This window comes from Calliopsis andreniformis, chromosome 2 (assembly GCF_051401765.1).
Source record: "Calliopsis andreniformis isolate RMS-2024a chromosome 2, iyCalAndr_principal, whole genome shotgun sequence".
In the NCBI taxonomy this organism is placed as follows: Eukaryota; Metazoa; Arthropoda; class Insecta; order Hymenoptera; family Andrenidae; genus Calliopsis; species Calliopsis andreniformis.
Window position 1 is genome coordinate 354,313 of NC_135063.1, and position 25,051 is coordinate 379,363.

Below are 25,051 nucleotides of genomic sequence, written 5' to 3' on the forward strand. Positions count from 1 at the left end.
CGTAATCAGGGGGTCTTAAAATGAGTTTTTCGGCAGAAATAATTTTTGAAATTTTTTTTCATTAAAATACTTTTCTAAGTTGGACACTGAAAATATCCAGGCAATCGGAAAGCTCGCGCAAGGTGCGTGCCGCTTGCCGCTTGCTAACGATTGGGATTTAAACATTTCAAAGAATGAGAGAGTGCGCATCACGATCCACCTTCTCTCTCGACCTCCCGAAGGTGCCCGAAACTGTCCAAAGCGCCGAGCTCACGGATACGCGGCCCGTGCGTTAGTATGCGTAGTGGAGGGGGTAATTCTCAAGATTTGCGTCCTCAGTCTGGCAGCACAGGTCACGGGGGATGCCTCCACCTCCCTCGCCGCCGCCGCCACAGAGAGTTGTCCAGCCGACATCTTCGGCGCGCCGCGAACACAGACGCGTCATGAGCTCGAGGTCGGGCGCGCATTCCAACTCACCCCAACGCGACCCCCTCGCCGGCGTCGAGCCACTAATACGTCGCCTCTGCGGCGAGATGGAGGCCCGTCTCGCGGTCCGCTTGGGCGCACCTTCGGCTGCTCCGCGTGATTAGCCGAACTATGCCGACGCATCGCGGGTGCGAACTACGCATACACCGACTGATGCCCCGCGTGTCCCTTCTGCCGCGGCACCCCCTCGTCGACCTGCGTCTGATGGTGATGCCAGGGTGGAGAGCACCACCCAAAAAAGAAGAAGACGAAGAAAGCGTAACAGGAACAGGAGGGCAACTGACGGCAACGTCGCTGACGTCCGGCTGCAACCTGCCCAGCCGCGCCGGCTACGACGCGCCGCGCCGGCTACGACGCGCCGCGCCACTCCAGCTGCCGTTTGCGCTGCCGCCTCGAGGGCGGCCCCGTCAACATCTGCGCCAGCCCCGCCGAAGGCTCGCAGTTAGCGTCGCGGCAAGGCTGCCTCGACTGCGCGCCGTCTGCAGCCCGGCCCCACATCGGCCGCACCAGCCTCGTCCCGCCCCACTGCCGACACCTGGTCCAGAGTTGTCGCGGGCACCGCCGGATGCCGCACGGACGAAGTGCTCACCGGCGTAGTCCGCCGATCCGCGTCCGGACTGGGCACCGTGTGGATTCGGTGGATACCGGCCCGGTTCGAGGCGCTGGCTGCGCGTCCCTAGCGATGCTTTAAGTGTCTTGAGCCCGGGCACATGCAGCAGAAGTGCCCTACAGAAGCAGACAGCCGCGCCAGGTGCTACACATGTGGTAGCACCGAGCACATGGCGCGGCAATGCTCGGCCCCGCCGAAGTGCCCGGTGTGTGCTGACCTGGGCCGCCCAGCCAACCACAGGCTGGGCGCTAAGGCCTGCGCACCGCTACCGCCACGAAGGGGGAGAAAGTCCCTCCCTTCAACCGGGGCGTCCGGCCAAGTCGGGCCGGCCGCCACGGCAACGAGGGATTCGCAACCGCAAAAAGCGGAGAAGACTCGGGCGCCAACGCCCGCAACGAAGGAAGGAGGATCCGGCAGTGGAGAGGCCATGGAAACAGCTTAAAGTTCACCCCCACAGCCAAACCACTCGGCCGCGTCGCAGAACCTACTGTAACAGACGCTGGTCGAGCTTGGTGTGGGGTTGGCCGTCGCGGCGGAGCCATACAGGGTACTCGACCGCCCCAATTGGGCGGGAGACGACATTGGCTCCGTCGCGATAATCGCCGACGGCTCCGCGGACCTCTGCGCTTTTGCACACGGTCGTGGCTACGTCGCGGCGACATACGGCGGCGTAGCGGTGGTAAGCGTATACGCCCCGCCCAGTGCTCCCCTCGCGTCGTTCGAAAGGCTCCTGGACGAGGTCAGGGACGCTGTGTCCCGCTCTCCAGAGGGCCGAACATTGGTCCTGGCCGACTTCAATGCCAAGTCAACGGCGTGGGGTTGTCCCGGGACTAATGCGAGGGGCGAAGCAGTACTGGAATGGGCGGCGGGCGCGGGGCTCCTGCTACTAAATCGGGGCTCCGTAAGCACATGCATGCGGTGGGAGGGTGAATCTATCGTCGACCTTTCGTGGGCGACGCCCTGTGCCGCGCGCTGTATAACCGGGTGGAGGGTCGCGGAGGAGGTGGAATCGCTTAGCGACCACCTCCACGTGCTGATGCACGTCTCCGCAGAACAGCAAGACTCCCACCCAGCACATCGCTCTAGGGGTATTCAGCCACCCCGCAGATGGGCCGCTAAGAAGGTGGACGAGGATGCGCTGATGGCCGCCTCCCTCGCGATGGCCTGACCGGAGCCGCCTGCTGGGCCCGTCGCGGACGTTGACAGCGAGGTAGAATCGTTCCGCGAGTCTCTGGCGGCGGTCTGCGACGCCGCCATGCCCCGGACCGAAAAGCCTCGCAAGCGGGCCGTGTACTGGTGGTCGGGCGAAATCGTCACCTTGCGTGACGCAAGGGTGGCCGCCCGACGCCGCTACACCAGGGCCCGTCAACGTGCCAACCGCAACGCCGCGAGGGAGAAAACCCTATATGAGGGCTACCGGCAGGCAACGATAGCCTTCCAGGCGGCCATCAAGAAGGCTAAGTCCGAGGCGTGGCGCGAGCTCCTAAACTCGCTAGACCGTGACCCATGGGAGCGACCGTACAGGATCGTCCTAGGGCGATTACGCCCTGCGGCGCCCCCGGTCAAGGCGAGTCTCGGCCCCCCTATTCTTCGGCGAGTCGTGGGCACACTCTTTCCGGTTGATCCAGAGGAGCCGCGGTCGCCGGAGCCGGCGGACCTGACCACCTGGTCCGCCGATATGGGGGTCAGCCACGGGGAGCTTGCTGCCGCCGTTCGTCGCTTGGGGGTGCGCAACACCGCCCCCGGCCCGGACGGAGTGCCTGGACGAGCCTTAAAGAAGGCTCTGCGCGTCCTCGGGCCCCGACTGCTTATCCTATTTAATGGCTACATGCTGTCGGGGCGGGTCCCGCTTCTTTGGAAGCGCGGACGGATGGTCCCGAAGCCAGGAAAGCCCGCGGATTCGTCCTCCGTGTACCGGCCCATATGCCTCCTCGACGAAGTCGGCAAGTTGTTCGAGCGCGTGCTCCCCGCCGAATCGAGGAGGCGGTGTCCCGCGACGGTCCCGGCATAGCCGACTGTCAGTTCGGCTTCCGTGGGGGAAGATCGACGCTAGACGCGATCGATCGGGTCAGATCCCTCACGAACATGGCTGTCTCCCAGTGTGGGGTTGCGTTGGCGAACAGCCGTGACATCGCCAACGCATTTAACTCCCTGCCCTGGGCATTAAGGGTGGCACTTCGAGAACACAGGGTGCCGCCCTACCTACAGGCCGTGATGTCGGATTACCTGCGGGACAGGGAAATCGAATTCCCGGGCCGGGATGGCACCCAGCGGAGGGTGCTCAGCCAGGGCGTGCCTCAGGGTTCTGAATTGGGACCACTCCTTTGAGACCTAGGGTACGGCTCCGTGCTCCGCGGACCCCTCCCAGCCGGAGCGAGCGTTGTCTGTTACGCCGACGACACTCTCCTCGTAGTGGTGGGGAGGGATTGGACGAGGACTGTCCGTCTGGCCGAGATGGCCGTGGCCCTGGACGTCGCCAGGATCCGGGCCTTGGGGCTTAGGATCTTGCCGCAAAAGACGGAGGTAGTCTGGTTTCACGGGTTGCCTCTGTCGCGGCGTGCCCCCCAGGCTCGGGTCTGGGTGGGTGATGCCCGCATCCAGGTCGAGGAAAGGTTTAAGTACCTCGGCCTGGACATTGATAGCCGCTGGTGCTTCGGTGGACATTTCGACCACCTCGTCCCCCGGACGAGGGACCGTGGCCGTGTCGACCATGCTGGGTCGACTTCTACCCAACCACGGGGGCCCGTGGGTCGGGGGTCGGGGGTCGGGGGAGCCGTTTTGCGGCTCAAAAGCGGGGTCTCCGGAGGGATATGGGTGGCGACCTCTTCCTCCCAGCCGTGGTGGCCGCGATCGCTGGAAATATTCGCAAGAGTTCCCGGAGTCCCCCCTCATGCGCCGATGACGGCCACCGTGGAGTTTTAGTGGGTGCAAGCCCCACACTACCCCAGGACCCCCCCCCCCCCCCCCCCTCCGGGTGTGCGTCAAACATTTCTCCACGTTAAAAAAAAAAAAAAAGGATCAACTTCACAGATGAACTCAAAACAAATTCAGGTGTTGTTAAGGAGGACGGAAAGTTTAAACGGACTAACCTGATGCAAAATTAGATGATTTGACGTGAAGATGAACCTAGTGTTACAGATAACTGTACGAAACAGACGAATCTGACGTAAAATCAGATAACTGCTGGATCGGTTAACTTTCGTGGACAAACTTGAATCAATCCAGTAGCCACTAGGTTGGATACAGTTTTCTTTGAGAGTAAGGGCATGCAAACAAATCTGATGTGGAATGAGAGAGCGGCAGCAAATGTTAGCAAGCTTTGTAGCTTGTTAATTAGTAATTGATACAACTTGAGCGGCGAAGCTGTATCGTGGGGGAACTGTCAACTTCGAATGGGATTGTTTATGATAATTATAGGTTTGAAAGCCATCTAGTCAAATTGCAATGAATACTTTAGTATACTCTAAAATCAGTCTTTACATATCGGTATATGGGTTGTAACAAAAATGTTGTAGTTCCTTGAAAGGGGTGATTCAGGGAGTGATTTGAAACAACTTTTTCCTTAGCGAAAATATTAGATGAGGCTTCACTTCAAGTGATAAACAAAAAAAAGACTCGGTATTCTTTGTTATGTCGCGTTCAGTTTTCATACTAATGCTATTTCCTTCGATGCATGCCGACTTTCTTGTTCGGAGTACAACCGTAGCGCCTAGCACGTACCCAACTCTACCGCGGCCGCTCCAGCGGCAAACTCGCGCTCTCATTGGTCGGTGTTTTTCCTTAATAACTCGTTAACGAAGCCTCATCTTACATTTTCGCTAAGGAAAAAGTTGTTTCAAATCACCCTCTGAATCACCCCTTTTAAGGAACTGCGACATTTTTGTTACACCCTGTATAGACATCATCTACAAATACACATTACTTATTATAGGTTCCGGTCTACAGCTTTCAAAAATTCGATTAGTTTTCTTCTAGATTTTTCACTTCTTTGATGTTTCAAGAATATGTAGTTAAACGGAAATTTCAAAATTCTAAAAATTACAACAGCTACAAGCTTTTAAATAGCTGCTTCTCACTATCAGCGGCATAACTTCAAACATTTTTTTCTCCAAACATCATTTTCCAAACTAATATGGTAGGACGAATGTCTCAAGAAATAATTATCAATTTAAATAAATCTTTCTTCAAATTAAAGAATATACTTTTTCACAGCCAGTAAACCTGTGATATTTTGAGTTTTTCTAAATTTACTAATTTTTGAAAGACATGGACTTATGAAAAAGTTGGTATGAAAATGTTTGGCTTTACGATATCAGACTAATGACAAAACAAAGTTTGTTCACTTTCATAAGTTTACTGTTTCTGTAATTTTTTACGATTCAACGATATATTCAATTTTTTTGGTCCAGATTTACAGTCGAAATGGTAGACATCTCATCATTTAAAAAGAATATTTCGAGAACTACTATAGAACACGGCACAGACGTACTGAATACTTACATAAAATAAAAAAGTATACAATTTTCATATGCTCAAGCGACACACAATAAAATGTCGAAACCCACAGGTTGTTATCTTGTAGTTTGTAAGAAAAAATCCTGAAAGTGAACTTTTTTGTAGCCTCCTATACTGGTACTTCCTCTAAATACCCGTTTCAATCGATTGCGTAGAGAAAGCTATCATGTATGAGATAGAACTAAATCGCTGGGCATTTACCTCTTCTGACTTCCAACGATATAGGAGCTCCTATAGAAGCCTTGCAGGTAATCATTCAGATAGCCAACAAACTTCAGATGCACTACGTATCGCATGCCCTTTCTTAACGTATTTGAGGTTTTAATCACGTGAAACTGCCGCTCGGTATCGTTCTTCTGTTCTATAATTCCAATTGCTCTGTGCTTGTCGCTTGTCGCTGAATATTCTCTGATATTTGTGAAACTCTCGTCAATGTTCATGTCTACCGCGTGCAACGTCACATTCTTCGTATCTTCGGTAACATTTACAAGAATTTTTACCTAGACATAAAGAACAAATAAGTATATTAATCGATTACTTCTGTTCAATGTTTATAACAATTTTGATTTGAAATAAAGGGCGGTGATAACAGAGACATTTTTGTTTGAAAGTTCAGAAGATGTCCATAGTATCTTCTTGAACTTTTTTTAATTCGTTTTTCGGATGCTCTAAAACAACTACAAAAGCTATAAGCAAAATGACGTTTCAAACTTTCTAATTGCAGTTCTTGAACAATTTCACATGCTTTCTCCCATCTAAAGAATCTTGTGATACTCGTTCTCATGTCTGATATACTTTTAATGGTCACGTAAAAATGGAGGAATAGACGGAAAATACATAGAATAGAGAGATATTGTTGAAATAAAAGAATTAATTATATTCCAATGGATCTAGAGACGCAGTAGCGTCTCGACGCCAAGTATATGAAGTATCACCCTGTATATCTATATATGTCGACTGTCGCTGCCGTGTATCTTTACTCGAGAATCGGCTATTCCAACATTACTTGAAACTTACTTCATTAATGTCTCATCACACGAGCAATATTTTCTAAATTTAAAAGCATTTTTCTTATGTAAACCGCATCTGAGCTTTCCAATAAGATCAAATTCAATAAAAGCGGTCAACCTATGACAGGGATATCGTAATATCATATCATGGATCAGTCGAAAATTGTATGATTTTTCTTCTGATTCTTCTTATGATTCTTATTCTTCAGGCAAATTTTCGTCAAAATAATACGTATATGCGTCACACGCACACAGTCAGCCAAAAGGAAATAACACATGTTTCATTCGTCGACTCTCGCGATTATTCGGCAGGGCTCGGCGGCCGTCATTGGAACGAGACCTGCCAAGTATCGAATGACATTTCGGACGCACCGGCAGGGAGGTTCTCTGTAGTAGAAGGTTATTGAACAGAGAAGCATCTTCATTCGCACAAGTTTCTCAAAATTTGTGCCATGATTGTGCGAAATATGTTCTAACAAATCGCAGCCAGAATTCTCATTTAAAACATTATCATTTCATCGTTTTAACTGCTTTCAGTTTGCAATTAACTACTTGATAAATTTCTCTTCTATAATGGAACAGAAATTTCATATATTGATATAATAAATAGTCAAAGAAAAATTACGATAGAAATGTATGTTTATTTCAACAAATATGATTATACAATAACTACTATCAGTATAAATTGTGTGGTACACCTTGCACTGCCCAAGATGTTAAAAAAAATCATTTGAATTACAAGACATAATAAAATATAATTTCACAGAATGGATAAATTTGACACATCCTTACAATAATTGTGGTATTTCAAATACAAACATAATGAAGAAAGTCAATATAACTGCTACCAAACAAATTCTTATTGCAAAATTACTTTTGTTCGATCACAATAGTAGTGGAACAATACAAGTGGAAAGTTTCTACGTCAAAGCAATACCTACTACTAGTAGGGCTCCTCGTCCGTGGCAGGGTGCTTGGTGGCTGTCGGCGGAGGGGACCCTGGTCTTAACGACGCCGGTCAGCGATGCTGGCGTCTGGAAAAGAAAACAGCGGCGAAACCGCGACGGTAAGCGAGAGTGTAAGTCATGCTGTACCGAAGATTCCCGACTCCTGGCTGTGACAACAAGCCTGTGTGGAGGGGATAGTAATACCTTGCCTGTAACGCGAAGGTAATGCAGTGGACTGTATAACCGACTTTCCTCGTCAACAGGCGAATGCGCAGAGAGGAGGAAACATCTTCTCTACGTCTTATGCACCTTATAAAAAGGTTTGCTTCGGGTGAATCCCTGAGGGAGCAGAGATTCGCGAGCTGTGAGATGCACTATCCCTAGCTGGTGCTTGGCTCAGAGGCTGGTGACGGCCAGAGGCTCTACGACGCCGTTCAACGCACCGTGTGCATCTATTCGTCACACGGGGGTTGCTTCTAAACGGGTACTAAAGCGCGAGTAACGCAGAGGTGATAAGAACTTACGTTTACTCTATCTGGATGTACCCGTTAACCAATGCTCCTGAGCAGTGGGCTCGATGCTCTTCCGACGATAAGCAAACTCAGAGAATCGTGAAAATCACCGATTCCAAGAGTGTATTCAATCGCTACAGCGATCTCTTTTTTGCAAGCTGATTCGTTTGTCGCACGTATAATACGTGTTAGCCGAACAGACGAATAGATCAAGCCGCAAGAGAAAATCGTTCGGTCAGTGAGGATACTCCTCTTCGAGTATTTCGAGCTTGTTGGAGAAACCAAGAAGCTCTATTCGAAGTAGTCTCGAAATGGCTATACTTCTACTGATAGAACTGTTACATGTCAAAGACTGGCACAAGACTGACTGCGAGACTCGCGCGTGTTTCCGCGAATGCGCGGAATACTCTAATTAGCCGCTACTCGGCGCTCGCTTATCATACTTTATCTTCTTCCAATATTCGACAACTTTCTCTCTCTCTCTTCCAGGGTCGACGTTCCCACTCGACGTCCGGCCTGAAATTCGAACAGCTGACACAGGTCGTCACCTGTTCGAGTTCAACCGTAATTGTTTAAAAACGAGTCCTTCTTCAAATTCACTGTGTTTGTTATGAGTGACACTGAATCTCCAACCGAAGGAGACCTTCGGTTGGTCACGTAGATCAACATACAACGGTTTTCGCGAACAAGACAAAGTTCTCGTTATATTAACGCTTTTTTAAACAGTCCTTTATTGGATGCTTAGAGCATGATACCATTATATCCTTTAATGCAATATATATTGTATTTCGGAATAACAGAGGAACAAGTAAATAAAAAAAATACATGTACGTCCTAGGAATATTTTCTCCTGAGACCATATGAAATCAAACGTTTTCTTGTTCGTGGAAATAAAATCTGACAGACTTTAAATTTTTGTGCAAAAATGATGAGAAATTTTGTAGGATATGTATGTTAGCGACAGCTTATTTTTAAAGAGTTTCAAAAGCAATTAGTCAAAGTTATTTTACCTTTGAGAGTTTTATGATAGGGTCTTAGAATGTGTATGGTCCGGTAGGTGAATAAGTGACACTAAACATTCCTGGCAGCAGGCGACGGCTGATGACAACGTTGGATCTCCCAGTTATCGAGTGCCGTTGCATTGACTGTTTATGTTTAGAAAGTATGTCTAGAGATGGCAAGCGAGCTGACGTTGTATTGCTAAAGAGTAGAGACGCTGTTCCAAGAGGATCTGGCTACGGAGAAGGAAAGGCTATGCCTTCTGGTTCAAAATCTGTGATGAAAGACGGAATATTACTGGATTTACAATAGTGGAAATGAGAAATATTTAGCTTTTCATTGTATTTGACTTTAAGACAGTGTAAACATTATCGACAATTAATAGTATTGAAAAATTGCAACAGAGAATCATCTCAACATGCAGAGCTATGAATCCAGCAAGTCTAACTGCAGCAATACATTCAAACTCATGTAAAAGAGTAGAATATTGCGTCATGGGAGGCGAATTGCATTTCGGACATGTAATTAAATAAAGTGCATTTTTCTTATGTTTTAGTCGTATGTTTCCATTCAGTAATCTTACGTCAATTGTGATTATATTGTCTTAAAAGTCAAATACGACGAAAAGCTAAATATTTTACATTTCCACTACTGTAAATCGAATAATATGTTAGTAAAAATATCATGTAATATGTGTTTTGAATTAGTTTCGAAAAAAAATATGGGTTCCTATTTGTAAAAGAAATTTTTTTACTCATATCTTTTGTACACATCATACCCTCTGTGGATGACGGGAAAGTGAACCGAGTACGTATTCGGCAAGAAAGTCTTTACTATCGAAGTCTCGAGTTTTCGTTGTCGGTGACTGCTCTCGTAACGGTAATGGTGGTTCTCCGAGGACCTTTCTGTTTCCGAGATTAGTCACCGATGTATACAAAGTATGCGGCGGCGATTGTCGCGTCGCCGAAGTCGTCGAATGTGACGTCGTGCACATGCACATACCCTGCAACCTTTGTTCTAAACTTTTTTTGTCAGTTGGTTGCAAGTTATTATTTTTTATAGCATAAGTACTGGAAAGTTGCTTTAACAGTTCTGTAATTATATCCTAAGTTTAGAGAGAGGTAGCAGGAATTACTTTATAACTGTGCCTGATACCTGCATCCTTTGTTTTATTTACATATGTATGTCAGTGCAAACAATTGATAGGCCTAAAGCGTTTATTCGACGGTTGAGAAATACCAGGGTAAACCGTTCATTTTGTCTATTTGTGAGCTATAATTTTTTTTCTTAATGATTTTCATACCTGCAGTGGTAGTTTTTTTTATATTCTCGCGATATAAATAGTTAATGTGGACTTGTATATCCAACTCAGTTTGAAATTGGTAGCGGTACATGAAACAAGTGGAAGATTTTGTTCGCATTTGAATAAAATGGTTCGTGGAAAAGAATTATCAATTGAAATAAAAAGCCAAATAATGTTTTTGCATAAACGTGGCGAAAGCGCGAAAAGTATGGCTAAGGAACTGAAAATTTCGAAAAACGCAGTTCATAGAACTGTCGAACGTGCGCAATCTAGGGGAAGGATTAAAAGTAAATCTCGATCTGGTCGTCCAAGAATAACATTTAAAACAGAGGATGAGATTATAGTCATCACAAACAAAAGAGACAGAAAATTAACAGCACCGGAAATCAGGTCAGAAATGAATCGAAGTCGTTATAAACCAATCTCTCCGACGACTGTTAAAAGACGACAATTCTTAATTCTTTGTCTATTACATTAGTTTAAATCTACTTTATTGGTGTTAAATGTGTATGTGTAGTATATACATATATAGCACAATATGACAGTTATTATTGTTTAAACTACTATTAAGAGTACTATTATTTGACTATCAGTGTTATTTAGAGGTTTTTCATTAATAGTTACCTTGTAATAATTAAGATTAAATTTGTGCTGAATGGAACATGTTCCAAAAAATAGAATAAAACAGTAGGAGATAGAAGGTTTAAACATCGAATAGGTAATTAAATATACTACATTACATATTGTTGTACCAGACAACGTCCATTCGTAACACGGTTGCGTCACTTGAGAACGTTCTAGAAGGGCACGTGTAAGCACGTTCTGCAAAATCAGCACCGACAACTTCACCGTCGACGATATTGTTAACATGACTATATATGGTAATGAGTGACCCCACCGCCACGTATAACAGAATTCGAGGAATCGCGGAAACGAGGAGTTTGAACGCGACCACAACCGAATACAGATCGAAGAGATCATTTGTACGCATTCTGACTTGTTCAATTATACAGTTCAATAAACGGAAATTTGTTGAAGTCACCCGATGGATTCTAATCATTTAACCGCTTACGAATCCTGAAGATCAAATATCCTCGTCCTGCGAATCACCTCACGGAGCGCAACAATACGATATTGTACTTCACGATTGTTGATTTTGCTATATCATATTGGAAGTACTGGAAAAAAAAAGTTAGTCGAATTTGATTTATTAAGTTAATGCATGTCGCTAGACCTTCGGTTTTGGAATATGCACACCATTATGCTGCACCTGACGTTCCGGGTAGACATTGCTGTGTAACAGAATAGTGGTAGTGATAGTCTTGCTCAAATGGTCCATGCTATATACAGCATGTCTTCACAATTTTAAGAGACAGAAAAATGTCATAGGCCAATATTGTTAGATGACTAGCTTTAGTTCAGATTCATAAAGGACAAATAAAATATTCCGTCCAAAACAATTTAGGTCTCTATTTGTACATACTTTCCAAATCAGAGCCCGAATTACAGTTCAGATAGTGACTAAAAGCTAAGATTCTTACCTCCCCAACAAAATAGGAGAGTATACACTCCCGCTTATAAGTGTTAGGATACTTGTCATATTTGCATTTACGTTTGAGAAAAAGAAACAGTCTTTCAGAAAGGAGTAAGAATGTTTTTTTATTTAATGGTACGTCTACTGTGACAATGCGCATAGTGCTGTCCCCGATTTGGCGAATTACGCGAAGTTAGTGATAAGAAGGACCGTACGGCCCCCTTGCGGAACACGTGCTAAGAGACACCTCCTGGAGGAAAATATCGTGAATTTGGAATCGCCGCTAATTTTGGGTGCCTCCGTGCCGAGCGCGCGCTACGTTTCGGGGCCGTAGGGGAAACCTGAGGGACCCTGCGGCCGTCCCCGTCCCCGTCCCCTGGCCGTGCAGTTTCCAGATTCAGGCACCGTATCTACATCGGATGGTACAGGGGTCCTCCACCCTCGGAGTTAAGGGACTTGCCGCCTTCGCGGAGGACCAGAGAGCCGAAGGAAAATCTGTCCACAGCGAGCTAAGGGATGGACCCGCGGTGCTGCCCTTCTGCAATGGCTCAGGAGGAAGGCGAGGGTGGAGGCTAGCTCGGAGACTGTTGCTCAGGCTGCAGAAACCACAGGATGTCCTGGGGAAGTCTCCACGATGCGAAGGAATACGTATTGTCGTCGCAGAGGAGCGGCCTACCGCGCGGGGCCTCGCTCCTCGCATACGCGCCTGAAGCATAGTGAGTACGCCGAGGGGTTGGGGGGGGGGGGGGGGGGGGGGGGGGGCTCGCATGCGCGTGTGCTGGGCGTCGTCACTCATTGCCGATACGTGACGGACGACACTAGCTACCAGCGAAATTAGGATAAGCTGCATAGATTTCTTTGCGGACACGGAGTGCCGTTGGTGCTAGGCGCGATTCGGGTTTCCTCCAGGGTGTCTCCGATATCGCGGCATTGTGTATTTTGTCTAATGTATCGCTTATTCCGGTGTCACTACGATCGACGCGACTTTTGTAACAGGCGAGTCCGCGTGTGTCGAAATTGTTAGGACGCGTGTTTGTCACTATTACCGAACATCTGTGTAATCTTACGTTACTGTGCCGTCTGCACGGTCCAGTAGTTTGTTCAATAAACACCTGTGGAAGATACTCGCCATTTCATCCTTGCCTTGCTGTGAAAGCTAGATTTCTCTGCGCGTCCGAACCACGACCTTCTTCTCTTTCGCCGAGCTAGTCGAGGTTTCCCGCCGTACCTGCACTGCAAGGGTCGCGCATCGTGTCGATTTTCATTATAGTTGGCACGAAAGTGCCTGGCGCCCATCTGGGCAATCGTCCTGTCTGTCGAGCGACTTGCAGGGCGGATATGGCGAAGCTACCAGGCTGTCCTGCCTTGAGTTCGAGGCAGCTCGACGCAGGAAAAGCTTTCGTTCAACACCGCATCGATCAAAATTAGCCTGATAATTCATTCATATTAATATCAAACTATAATGGATGCCGGAATAAGTTTATAATGATGAAATACTCTTTATTATATGCCTATACAGATGCCTGTATAGCCTATATGCCTGTATAGGCATCTGTATAACATATAAATATGTATCTGTACATGTTGTATCCCCACAAAAAAACATGACAAAAGTAAAAAAATTACGCCAGTACATGAAAAAGTCGAGGAGGAAAAGGGGTATTACAAAAAAATAGAAGATCCCGCAAAAGAATAGAAAATTACAATATAAAAAAATATGTGAAAGCAACATGAGCTGCAAGTACATATTCCCACAAAAAATAGAAGATTACAGTATAAAAAAAATATGTGAAATCAAAATGAGCTGCAAGTACACATGATACATGTACAATATAAAAATATACAATATAAAAAAGGATGTGAAACCAACATGTGTTACAAGTACATACGTGTGCTTTCCAGCAACGTGTAAAGACGACAATGTATAACATAATGTAAGATTCGGTGCTTTCCAACTACGCTTATTAAGATGACACCACTATGCACAGCTAAAATGCTGTGTTCAATTTGGCGTGGCCAGGCAAGGTATTCTCAGATCATCAATACTCTGACAATATGAGTAGATTTTCATTATGTTGCATTTTAAGATATTTCTAAAGTCATTTATCGATATCAATACCTTGCGATTTCACAGACGTACAACTAATTCATCAATTTAAATAAAGTTTAAGTGTACACATTGTGTACACTTTCATTAGTTTGCAATTTGTAAATAATTCTCATTCATCGACACCTTGATCTTGCCTGGCCACGCCAAGTTGAACACAGCATTTTAGCTGTGCATAGTGGTGTCATCTTAATAATCGCAGTTGGAAAGCACCGAATCTTACATTGTTGTAAGGGAAAATCACGATTGGTGTGATGAGCAGTCACAAGAAAGACACTTTGTAGGCGTTTATGCTAACAGCAAAACTATATGTGGTTTATTCCTGGGTTTTACCAGTCACAACGACTGCTCGTACAAGAATGGTCCTTCGACCGTCTTTTTAGCCATGAGGACGCCTTCGTCAGTATCGCCCTTTCCGGTGTTTATAGTAACCCTAGAGGTACCCACTTGACCGTCGATAGAGACAGCACGTTGACGAAAAGCACATGCCCTATTCGAGCATTCGTTGACTTCGAATTTTCTAACATTGTGTTATACATTGTCGCCTTTACACGCTGCTGGAAAGCACACGTATGTACTTGTAACACATTTTGGTTTTACATCCTTTTTTATATTGTATATTTTTATATTGTACATGTATCATGTGTACTTGCAGCTCATTTTGATTTCACATATTTTTTTTATACTGTAATCTTCTATTTTTTTGTGGGGATATGTACTTGCAGCTCATGTTGCTTTCACATATTTTTTTATATTATAATTTTCTATTCTTTTGCAGGGTCTTCTATTTTTTTGATATCCCTTTTCGTCCTCGACTTTTTCATGTACTTGGCGTAATTTCTTTACTTTTTGATTTAATTTAACTGCACATACACCTGTATATACATGTAATTTGTTGAAAATATGTTCGTTTCATCATGCGTACAGCTTAATAATTAATTAATAATGAAGTCAACAAATATAATGAAGAATCACAGAAGATAAATGTATTAACTAGTTAATTACAAACTTAAATTAAAACAAACAAATGATAATATTTTAAATGAGAATTCTGCCTGCAATTTGTTATATTTCGCATAAGTATGACACAAATTTTCAAAAACTACTACGAATGAGGATGCTTCTTCGTTTTATCATAATCTTCAACTCCATGCCGGTGCGTCCGAAATGGCATTCAACACTTGGCAGGTTCTCTTTCCAATGACGGCCGCCGAGCCCTACGGAATGATCCCGAGAGTCGACGAACGAAATATGTGTTACTTCCTTTTGATTGAATGTGTGCGCGTAACGCGTATAGGTATTATATTGACGGAAATTTGCCTGAAGGAGAAGGAAAAGGAGGAGAAGAAGAATCAGAAGAGAAATCGTACAATATCCGACTGATCTGTGACATGATATTACGATATTTCTGTTTAAGTTGACCGATTTTATTGAATTTGTTCTTATTGGAAAGCTCAGATGCGGTTTACGTAAGAAAAATGCTTTTAAATTTAAAAAACATTGCCCGTGTGATGAGATATTAATGAAATAAGTTTCAGGTAAGGTTGGAATAGCCGATTTTTGAGTAAAGATTCACGGCAGTGACAGTCGACATACAGTATGTCCCACGAAATCCTAGACAGTCGATTATTTGTTAACCTATTAGAGATACAAAAAAAGTTTTTATATGAAATGGAATGGCCAAAGGGGGCTGATTTATTGGCCGTAACAATTTTTTTTTATCGTTATTGTTTACAGAGATATGAAAGTTAAGTTTGGTTTTTTAAATGGGATTATATATATATTTTTTTATCAATAGATAGTACGTTTCAAGACGAATTCAGCAAACATTAATGTATATACCTTTTTTCAAATAGTTTTTAAGATATTACGCGTAAAAGTTTACTGACTTTCGGTGGAAGATTTAGGCCTGCCGTTCCTACACAGTCTCTTCGTATCAGTTTCAAGAGGCACGGTTTAACACGTTCGACGCGCGGCAGGGTAGATCTATCGAGTTGAGCCCGTTTCCCCGGAGAATTATTGACCCGGCGGTGCTGCCGCGCGCTAGCATACAATCGAACAAACCTTTTTCGACCATTTTTTTACCCCCGCACGCAACGTGTTAACCCGTAGCATCTTAAGTGTGGTCGAGAGTCGAGACTCCCTACTGTGCTTCCTGGTCTCGCAGATTTTCTTCCACCGAAAATCAGTAAACTTTTACGCGTAATATCTTAAAAACTATTTGAAAAAAGGTGTATACATTAATGTTTGCTGAATTCGTCTTGAAACGTACTATTTATTGATCAAAAAATATATATATAATCCCATTTAAAAAACCAAACTTAACTTTCATATCTCTGTAAACAATAATGATAAAAAAAATTGTTACGGCCAATAAATCAGCCCCCTTTTGCCATTCAATTTCATATAAAAACTTTTTTCGTATCTTTAATAGGTTAGCAAATAATCGACTGTCCAGGATTTCGTGGGACATACTGTATATATGTGTATAGGGTGTCCCAAAAATGTTGGAGTTCCTTAAAAGGGGTGATTCGGGGGTTGATTTGAAACAACTTTTTCCTTAGCGAAAATGCTCTTCGAGGCTTCGTTAATGAGATATTAATAGAAAACCCTGACCAATCAGAGCGCGAGTATGCCGGTGGAGCGCCCGCGGTAGAGTAGGCTACGCACTGTGCGGCCGCGCTCGTACGCGACAAGCGAGTCAGCACCAGTGGTGGGAAATCGCGAACTTCGGAGTCGATTGTCTCGAAAACGGTGCGAAATATCGAAAAATGTTACTCTTGCTTTTTTACTTGTTATGGATAAAGGAGTCGAAAAGGAAGAGTAGCACTTTTCGATATCTCGCTCCGTTGGAGAGATATCGTCGACAAGAAGTCATAGCCTGCGTTAAATTTAAAAAATACTGATTACCGACAAATTGAATAAAACTCACCCTTTCGGTAATTCCTTTCCTTCCTTTTTAGAAACCTGTGCTGCTAGGTCACTGTGCCGAGCCGGAACATCTGCGGACGAAATGGTTGTATGGTAGTTCAGCGCCCTGTGCACAGCTGATCGCAGGTATACACCACCACCCGAAATAAAGGGTCGCAACGTCAAGTGTATCCGAGTTATTGCTGTATCGAAGATGTATTCACTTCACTGCACGACCACCAACACTGATCAAGCGATACAATCACTGAATTTATTTTTAATGGAACTTGTTGTTCCTACGTTGTATCATCCCGTAGTACTCTTGAGGAGTAAACATGTCTTCACAGAGGCTTTCCGACTGACTGACAAGATTTTTTCGAAGGAGTTACCTCTTCCTCCAAGTAGTGTCTCGCGATTTCATTGTGAGGTATCCCCACCAAGACAACAGGATTCACGTAGGAAGAAATGAGCATGTTTTGGAAACATGTGCGTTGCAGAAGGGCCAAGAACGGACCATCCTGACAGAAAAATAATTTTCACCCCATTCACGATGCTTGACCGTTACGATACGCTCCGACCGTTTCTGCCGGCGCTTGCACAGGGTTTTAGCCACTATGCTCGGACAAGGTCAAGCATCGTGAATGGGGTGAAAATTATTTTTCTGTCAGGATGGTCCGTTCTTGGCCCTTCTGCAACGCACATGTTTCCAAAACATGCTCATTTCTTCCTACGTGAATCCTGTTGTCTTGGTGGGGATACCTCACAATGAAATCGCGAGACACTACTTGGAGGAAGAGGTAACTCTTTCGAAAAAATCTTGTCAGTCAGTCGGAAAGCCTCTGTGAAGACATGTTTACTCCTCAAGAGTACTACGGGATGATACAACGTAGGAACAACAAGTTCCATTAAAAATAAATTCAGTGATTGTATCGCTTGATCAGTGTTGGTGGTCGTGCAGTGAAGTGAATACATCTTCGATACAGCAATAACTCGGATACACTTGACGTCGCGACCCTTTATTTCGGGTGGTGGCGTATACCTGCGATCAGCTGTGCACAGGGCGCTGAACTACCATACAACCATTTCGTCCGCAGATGTTCCGGCTCGGCACAGTGACCTAGCAGCACAGTTTTCTAAAAAGGAAGGAAAGGAATTACCGAAAGGGTGAGTTTTATTCAATTTGTCGGTAATCAGTATTTTTTAAATTTAACGCAGGCTATGACTTCTTGTCGACGATATCTCTCCAACGGAGCGAGATATCGAAAAGTGCTACTCTTCCTTTTCGACTCCTTTATCCATAACAAGTAAAAAAGCAAGAGTAACATTTTTCGATATTTCGCACCATTTTCGAGACAATCGACTCCGAAGTTCGCGGTTTCCCACCACTGGTGCTGACTCGCTTGTTCGCGTACGAGCGCGGCCGCATAGCGCGTAGCCTACTCTACCGCGGGCGCTCTACCGGCATACTCGCGCTCTGATTGGTCGGGGTTTTCTATTAATATCTCGTTAACGAAGCCTCGAAGAACATTTTCGCTAAGGAAAAAGTTGTTTCAAATCAACCCCCGAATCACCCCTTTTAAGGAACTCCAACATTTTTGGGACACCCTGTATATAGAAGGTGTTGGTTCATGTACTTGGCGTCGAGACGCTGCCGCGTCTCTAGATAACATTCAGAAGAGCTTAAATCATTAGTCAGTAAAGCTTAAGAAGATATCAATTTGCTAGTTAACTAACGGCACCAAATGATCACTATTTATTAATTAATGCTGTGCAGTGAAAAATTTAAACATAATTTCGATGTCTATTATTAATTCCTTGAAATGTCTTGCATTTCGTTGTACATGCTGTATAGAAAGCTCTCATTCAAGGATAAGCTGGAAAAGCATATAAGAACAGAAATATATGTTACCTCGCCATTAAAGGTAAAATTTCCTTCCCATATGAAGGGTATCAACCTCAATTCATAAGTGTCCGGTACAACAGACCTGGGCAATCTGACATCCAGTTTATTCTTACTCGTCATATGCGGAATGAACATTCCGCGTGCTTCGAACGTTGAAATGCTGAGATCATTGCACGATTTAACGACTTTTTCTTCGAGACACGGTGCAAAATGGTAGACCAATAATCCAGTTACAACCACGGATAAGATAGAAGCTGCACCCAGAAGGAAACCACCACAAGGGGAAACTGTGCATCCTTTCTTGCGTCCGAATGTTGTCGTGTGCGCGTCCATCATTGACAACACCTCGCGGAACTGGGTCATATCATATATGGACCTGCATTTAAAAAAAAGATAATGATGGTACTTTGAAGAAGGAAGCATTACAGTAGTTGTAATATCAAGCGACAGCACTTATTTCGTAAGAATTAGTAAGGTACATTTTCACTGTGAGCCTAATGCAGAATTATTTTCCTGCCTTCTTGATCTTCATCTTTACTAAGCATAAGTAGAGCGAAAGTACATAAATTCATTTCATAATCAGAAATATACCTCTTCTACATTCCACTAACAGTCATCTATGACTTACAAGGAAGGGTTTTTATGTGTCCGCCTCCGATTACATTGGTTTTCAGATATGTTATAGAGGACCGAAAAATAAGAGATGCTTGTTTTTTTATATTGGCCCGTTTTCATTTTATGGTTCTCTAAATACAAAGAAATCTTATGGTTCATATTTATCACAGAAGTGGTATTCATAATAGAAATGTTTCAAACAAAATGCTTTTTTATACTAGGAGCATCGAACTATCGGTATATTATCACATAGTGCACACTTCATTTGTGTATTCTATTCGAAAGAAAAATTTATAGGATTCTCAAAATCTCCTAATTTATCTTTTATGTATCCACTTTTATACCCAGCATACTGAAATAGATTTTTATATCTTGGTGAAGACAACTGATTGCGTACAAGTGATTGTAATTTAATAATATTGTTTCCTAAATGAAGATTAACGTTGTAATCATGTAAGAGTACATCATCGCAAAACCGCCTAACATAATTCTTCTACACTCTAAATCCATAGACATCTAAAGACCGGATTCGTCCAGTGGTGTCCTTTGAAATTGTCTTAATTGTAATTTCTTTCCCGACTGGTTTTGCATCATGTACATCTTATTCCCAGTATACACTTCAAAAGTCTAGTAACAACACACTTGTGTTTCCAGTTTTAGGAAAAAATACCTCTTCCAACCAGATTTTGAAATGAGCTGCAATATTAAAAAAACATCCGCATTAACTATGTACATATAAATTATCAGTAAAAGATATCTTAATTAAGATAATTTCAAAATACATCATTATCTGAAGTAAGCTTCTCAGATTTTGATGCAGTCACGTACACGTTCATCGGCTTAAATAATGTTTTCTAAACTGTTGGTCCAGATTGTCTGCTTACTTCGTGTAAGACCATAAAGAGGGGCAACAATTTTCTATCAGCAGTTACCGTTGGTTGTATTGTATAACTACAGTAATGTTGCGGACGAGAGCCGTTTCGTCTACACGGACGAGAGCCGTGGTTTATCCCCACTACCTTGTTTGATACGTGCCGCCGAGAAACCAATTCTTGGAACCATCGCGTTCCAGCTCGACGCCCGAGAACAAGGACGTCATAAAAAACAACGATAGCATTAGGGATTTAAACAGGAAAAATTGAAGTTTCTTATTCGCAAACGGATTTTCACGCAAGTAACACCAATCGATTCCTTGTGCTCTCCCGATTAAAATGATGTCAAACACGACATGATTCCGATTATTTTTAACAAAGATACATAAAACTTGGTTTGTAGAACGAAAGGTCATGCTCGTAAACAGACCCGGGCGCGACTCTCGTCCGTGAGTGGTAGTCGATTTTAAGCACGACCAGTCCCGAGCGCTGCTCTCGTCCGTGAATGGTAGTCGATTCTAAGGCACGACTAGACCCGAGCGCGACTCTCGCTCGCGAGTGGTAGTCGATTCGACGAACGCGGCTCTCGTCGTAGGGCTAACTCCCTATTATGTATTCCCTCATATTTTTGTGTTTAATTATTTAATGACTGAAATTATTAAGAAAATGAAAGCGTAATACAAAAAGTATGTATATAAGTTCCGTTTTAAATGTTTAGAAATTTTTATTTTTTTATTTTTAATATCTTCTTTCCGACATCGATTAAATATAATATACATAAATTCTGTTTATGTCATTTTTAGCTCGTAAAGAACTGATAGAAAAGTAACTTTGACGATTCTCCGTAACCGTCGCAGGGTTCCAACGTTTATTATTTAAATATCTTTATTATAAATAATAGGAATCATGTCGTATTTGATATCATTTTTATCGGGAGAGCACAAGGAATCGATTGGTGTTACTTGCGTGAAAATCTGTTTGCAAATAAGGAACTTCAATTTTTCCTATTAAATCCCTAATGCTATCCTTGTCTTATCTCACGTCATTGATTTCGGGCATCGAGCTTGAGCGAGACCCTTTTTTTTGCTTCTCCGGTCGTGTACCAATTATCTCGGCGACCGAGAGCAAAGGAAGCCGAATCGACTACCAGTCGCGGACGAGAGTCGCGACCAGACCCGAGAGCGGCTCTCGTCCGCAACATTACTGTATGGGTCATTCCACGCGAAATCGGGCACGTTTCGGAGCAAGTTCTTGTAATTTGCTCAAATTTGAATATGTTGTAGTCTTTAACGATATTTAAACGTACCCTAAAGGATTTTTCAAAATTTTGAAAATTGTCGATTTTACAGCTGTTTGAAGTTAAGTGCTACCTTTTTTTTAAAAAATTATAGCTATTGAACTAGTAAGCGAATGGAGATGAGCTTTACGGTGCTTATAGAGAAAACATTGAAGTTTGTAAAAAAAATTATTTCGTTTAAAAAAACTTGTTTTTTAATCATCTTTTTTGCAATTATTTTAAACAAATGCAGGTTTTTAAGATGATGCGCGATTTTAAAAATCTGAAAAAAAAGGAGAATATAGTTTGATCCTTCCCCTTGATGGACAAACTTTCAAAAAGATGGACATTTTAAAATTGGCTCTGTGAAAATTGCCGAAAGTTGACGCGGCGTCGAGTCGCACTGCTGTGGCGGGCGCGTCGTCGCTAACAGCCTACTCGACTCCAGCGGGCGAACGTGCGTTATTATTTGGAATCAAGGCGACTTCACCCAACATTACTCTACATTATCTCCGAGCATTTGCAAGGTTTAATGCAATCAATAAATATTGGTAACTCAATCTTCGTCTTATTCTTGAAAACATAAATATAATCTCTTAAATCCTAGCTTTCATTTCGAAGATTTTGGTATTAATGCAGAATGGCACTTTTTTGCAACTTCACATGGCAAAAATGAATGTGAACTTGTCAATAAGTATCATTGACAAAGAGTGAGTTACCAATATTTGCCGCCTTGATCGCAAATAATAACGCACGTTCGTCCGCTGGACACGAGTAGGCTGCCAGCGACGACGCGCCCGCCACAGCAGTGCGACTCGACGCAGCGTCAACTTTCAGCAATTTTCACAGGGCCAATTTTAAAATGTCCATCTTTTTGAAAGTTTGTCCATCAAGGGGAAGGATCAGACTATATTCTCCTTTTTTTTCAGATTTTTAAAATCGCGCATCATCTTAAAAACCTGCATTTGTTTAAAATAATTGCAAAAAAGATGATTAAAAAACAAGTTTTTTTAAACGAAATAATTTTTTTTACAAACTTCAATGTTTTCTCTATAAGCACCGTGAAGCTCATCTCCATCCGCTTACTAGTTCAATAGCTATAATTTTTTAAAAAAAAGGTAGCACTTAACTTCAAACAGCTGTAAAATCGACAATTTTCAAAATTTTGAAAAATCCTTTAGGGTACGTTTAAATATCGTTAAAGACTACAACATATTCAAATTTGAGCAAATTACAAGAACTTGCTCCGAAACGTGCCCGATTTCGCGTGGAATGACCCGTATGTGACGTTGAAGATAGAGATTGCACGACACATTTTACTTTTTTCACACCTTTCAGTTGTAAGGTTCGTATTTCTAACTGAAACTAGAATGTATTTCTAACTGAAATCCACTCTGGCCTGAATTGTATACATATATTTTCTGATCCATATGTTGTGATTAGGGGCTTTACCATATTAACAAAGTCAGCAGCCTTAGTCTTCAAATCTTCATCGTCTTCTATTGCCTTTCGTCTAACAAAAGTTAATTTTCGTGAAACAATGCGATGAGCTTTTTTAAAATTATATAACTATGTTCTGGAAGCTACAAATTCCATATTGTTATTATTTTGGTCCGCGTATGCTTTCAATGCCCTTCTTGAAATTTTTTATTACATACTCGGAAATTCTTGCTAATTTTTCTTGCTTGGTTCTTCCTCCTTCGATCTGATTAGCCCATCGACGTAATCGCAATTGTATTAAGTTTCCGTCTTTTTTCTGCATCTTTCCTCTTTCCATAGCTCTCTGCTTATAGTCAATATTAACATTTTCATCACGCTGTGAACAAACTTCTGTATATGTTTCTTCAGATCAATTTTCATCCTTATCATTTTCATCAACAACTTCAACTTCACACATTTTAAATTGATTCTGAAAATCCAATAAAAACTCTTCCGAAATTTCAATTGCATTAAATTTAAATATGCTATGAAGCAAAATTTTTTCTATAGACTCCTTTAATTGAATTTTTTCTCTCGTTATGGGAGTTTCTATCAAGTACATTATTTTGAATGTTATTAATAACGAATTCAATATGTTTATCGGTTTAATAATCACTTTTAATCACTGAAATAGCAGAATAGCAGAATTACTTTTGTTAAAACGTCAAGTACTCGGCTATGACTAGAGAACGCGTTTTCGAAGAAGAGAATAATAATGTTTTGCCAGTAATAACATGTAATTTGATAACGTTCCAAAAATAAAAATATCCAGCAGGGTATATGTATTCCGCACGAACGAAAACAAGTGTCATTTCACAGACGTTTGATTTCTTCACATTTTTTTATTTTTTACAGTATTATAATTCCAACTTTCATTTTTAACAATAATTTAATACAATTTTTGTAAAATAATATTATTTTTATTAATGAAGTGCTTATGCAGAACTCGATTTTTAAGCAAAAATTTTTACTTGAATTTGATGAGCTCCTAGTAAGACGAATGTAGTTCACCAATCAGGGTGGTGCACCCCTCAGTAAGGGTCAAAGGTAATAGAACCAGTAATTTGTTATCATGCGATAATTTATCAGTATGAAATCCAAGGTTTCTTAAAGATTTTAAGAATCTTATTGCAAGTTTCAAATCTTAAATGTGCATTTAAATGATTAAGGGTAGTTTACCCCGTGATAAGGATGACTGACAACAAGGACATTATTCATCCACCTAGATATGCCACAAATTAGATTTATATCAAGTCTGATAATAATGTTTTAACTAACTTAAACTATTTTCGTATTTTATCTTATCAATTTCGAGTGGTAGTTTCACACCATAAATATGAATACGGGCCAATATAAAAAAAACACGTATCTCTTATTTTTTGATCCTCTATAACATATAGTAAACAGTTTCTGATCTGTATTATTTGGGGCTGTGATGTCATTTGACGAACAATAGGATTACTGTTTGTATGATTCGCTTTATAGAAATGGAGGTAGTATCCGTAGCACCTGTAATTTACAGGGTGAGGTTCCTCACATAATGTAGTGGTAACTGGAGTCTCTTTGCTTTTTTTAAAACTTGAGGTACATATGTGTGAGCCACCGCATTTAACACATACGAAAGGTCTGTTACAGTATGATTCCGTGTGGCCATATAGCTGACATCTCATACATTGTGTTATATTTTTGTTCTTCCTCGGAGGTTCTACCTGCACTATACAGTTTAGTAGTTTTTGTAGCTTATATACTTCCTTGTTATTATTTGCTGGCTCTAGGTTTACAAAAAACATGTTAAGCGACTCTTTAGTCTGTTTCTGTTTGGCGTTGATAATATTTGTTACTTTGTGTCCTAAATCCGATAGTTCTTCTTTAATAATTTGAATGTTAAATGAGTGATGAAAATATTTGATTACGATTCTACATATATATACTCTATCCTCGTTTGGTCGATAAATGTGGTGTATAAAATGTCCAGATTAATGCAATTGTTCTCC

At 42.5% G+C, this 25,051-nt stretch overlaps 1 protein-coding gene and 1 pseudogene across 4 annotated transcripts in view; both read right to left on the reverse strand.

Annotated features, from left to right (window-relative positions):
* Superdeath (Suppressor of ER stress-induced death) overlaps positions 1–25,051 on the reverse strand; it is a 182,475-nt gene that overhangs the window by 130,112 nt on the left and 27,312 nt on the right. For 3 of the 4 annotated variants that reach the window (XM_076391398.1, XM_076391407.1, XM_076391425.1), the window contains exons 2-3: positions 18,822–19,191; positions 5,792–6,090 (exon numbers count right to left, since the gene is read on the reverse strand). In XM_076391398.1, the coding sequence (XP_076247513.1) occupies positions 5,792–6,090; positions 18,822–19,178 (656 nt within the window). In that variant the 5' untranslated portion in view covers positions 19,179–19,191. Of the gene's footprint in view, positions 1–5,791; positions 6,091–18,821; positions 19,192–19,443; positions 19,505–25,051 lie in introns of those variants that run through there. The other variant, XM_076391416.1, reaches the window with a different exon arrangement.
* LOC143187597 (uncharacterized) lies at positions 19,705–23,174 on the reverse strand (annotated as a pseudogene).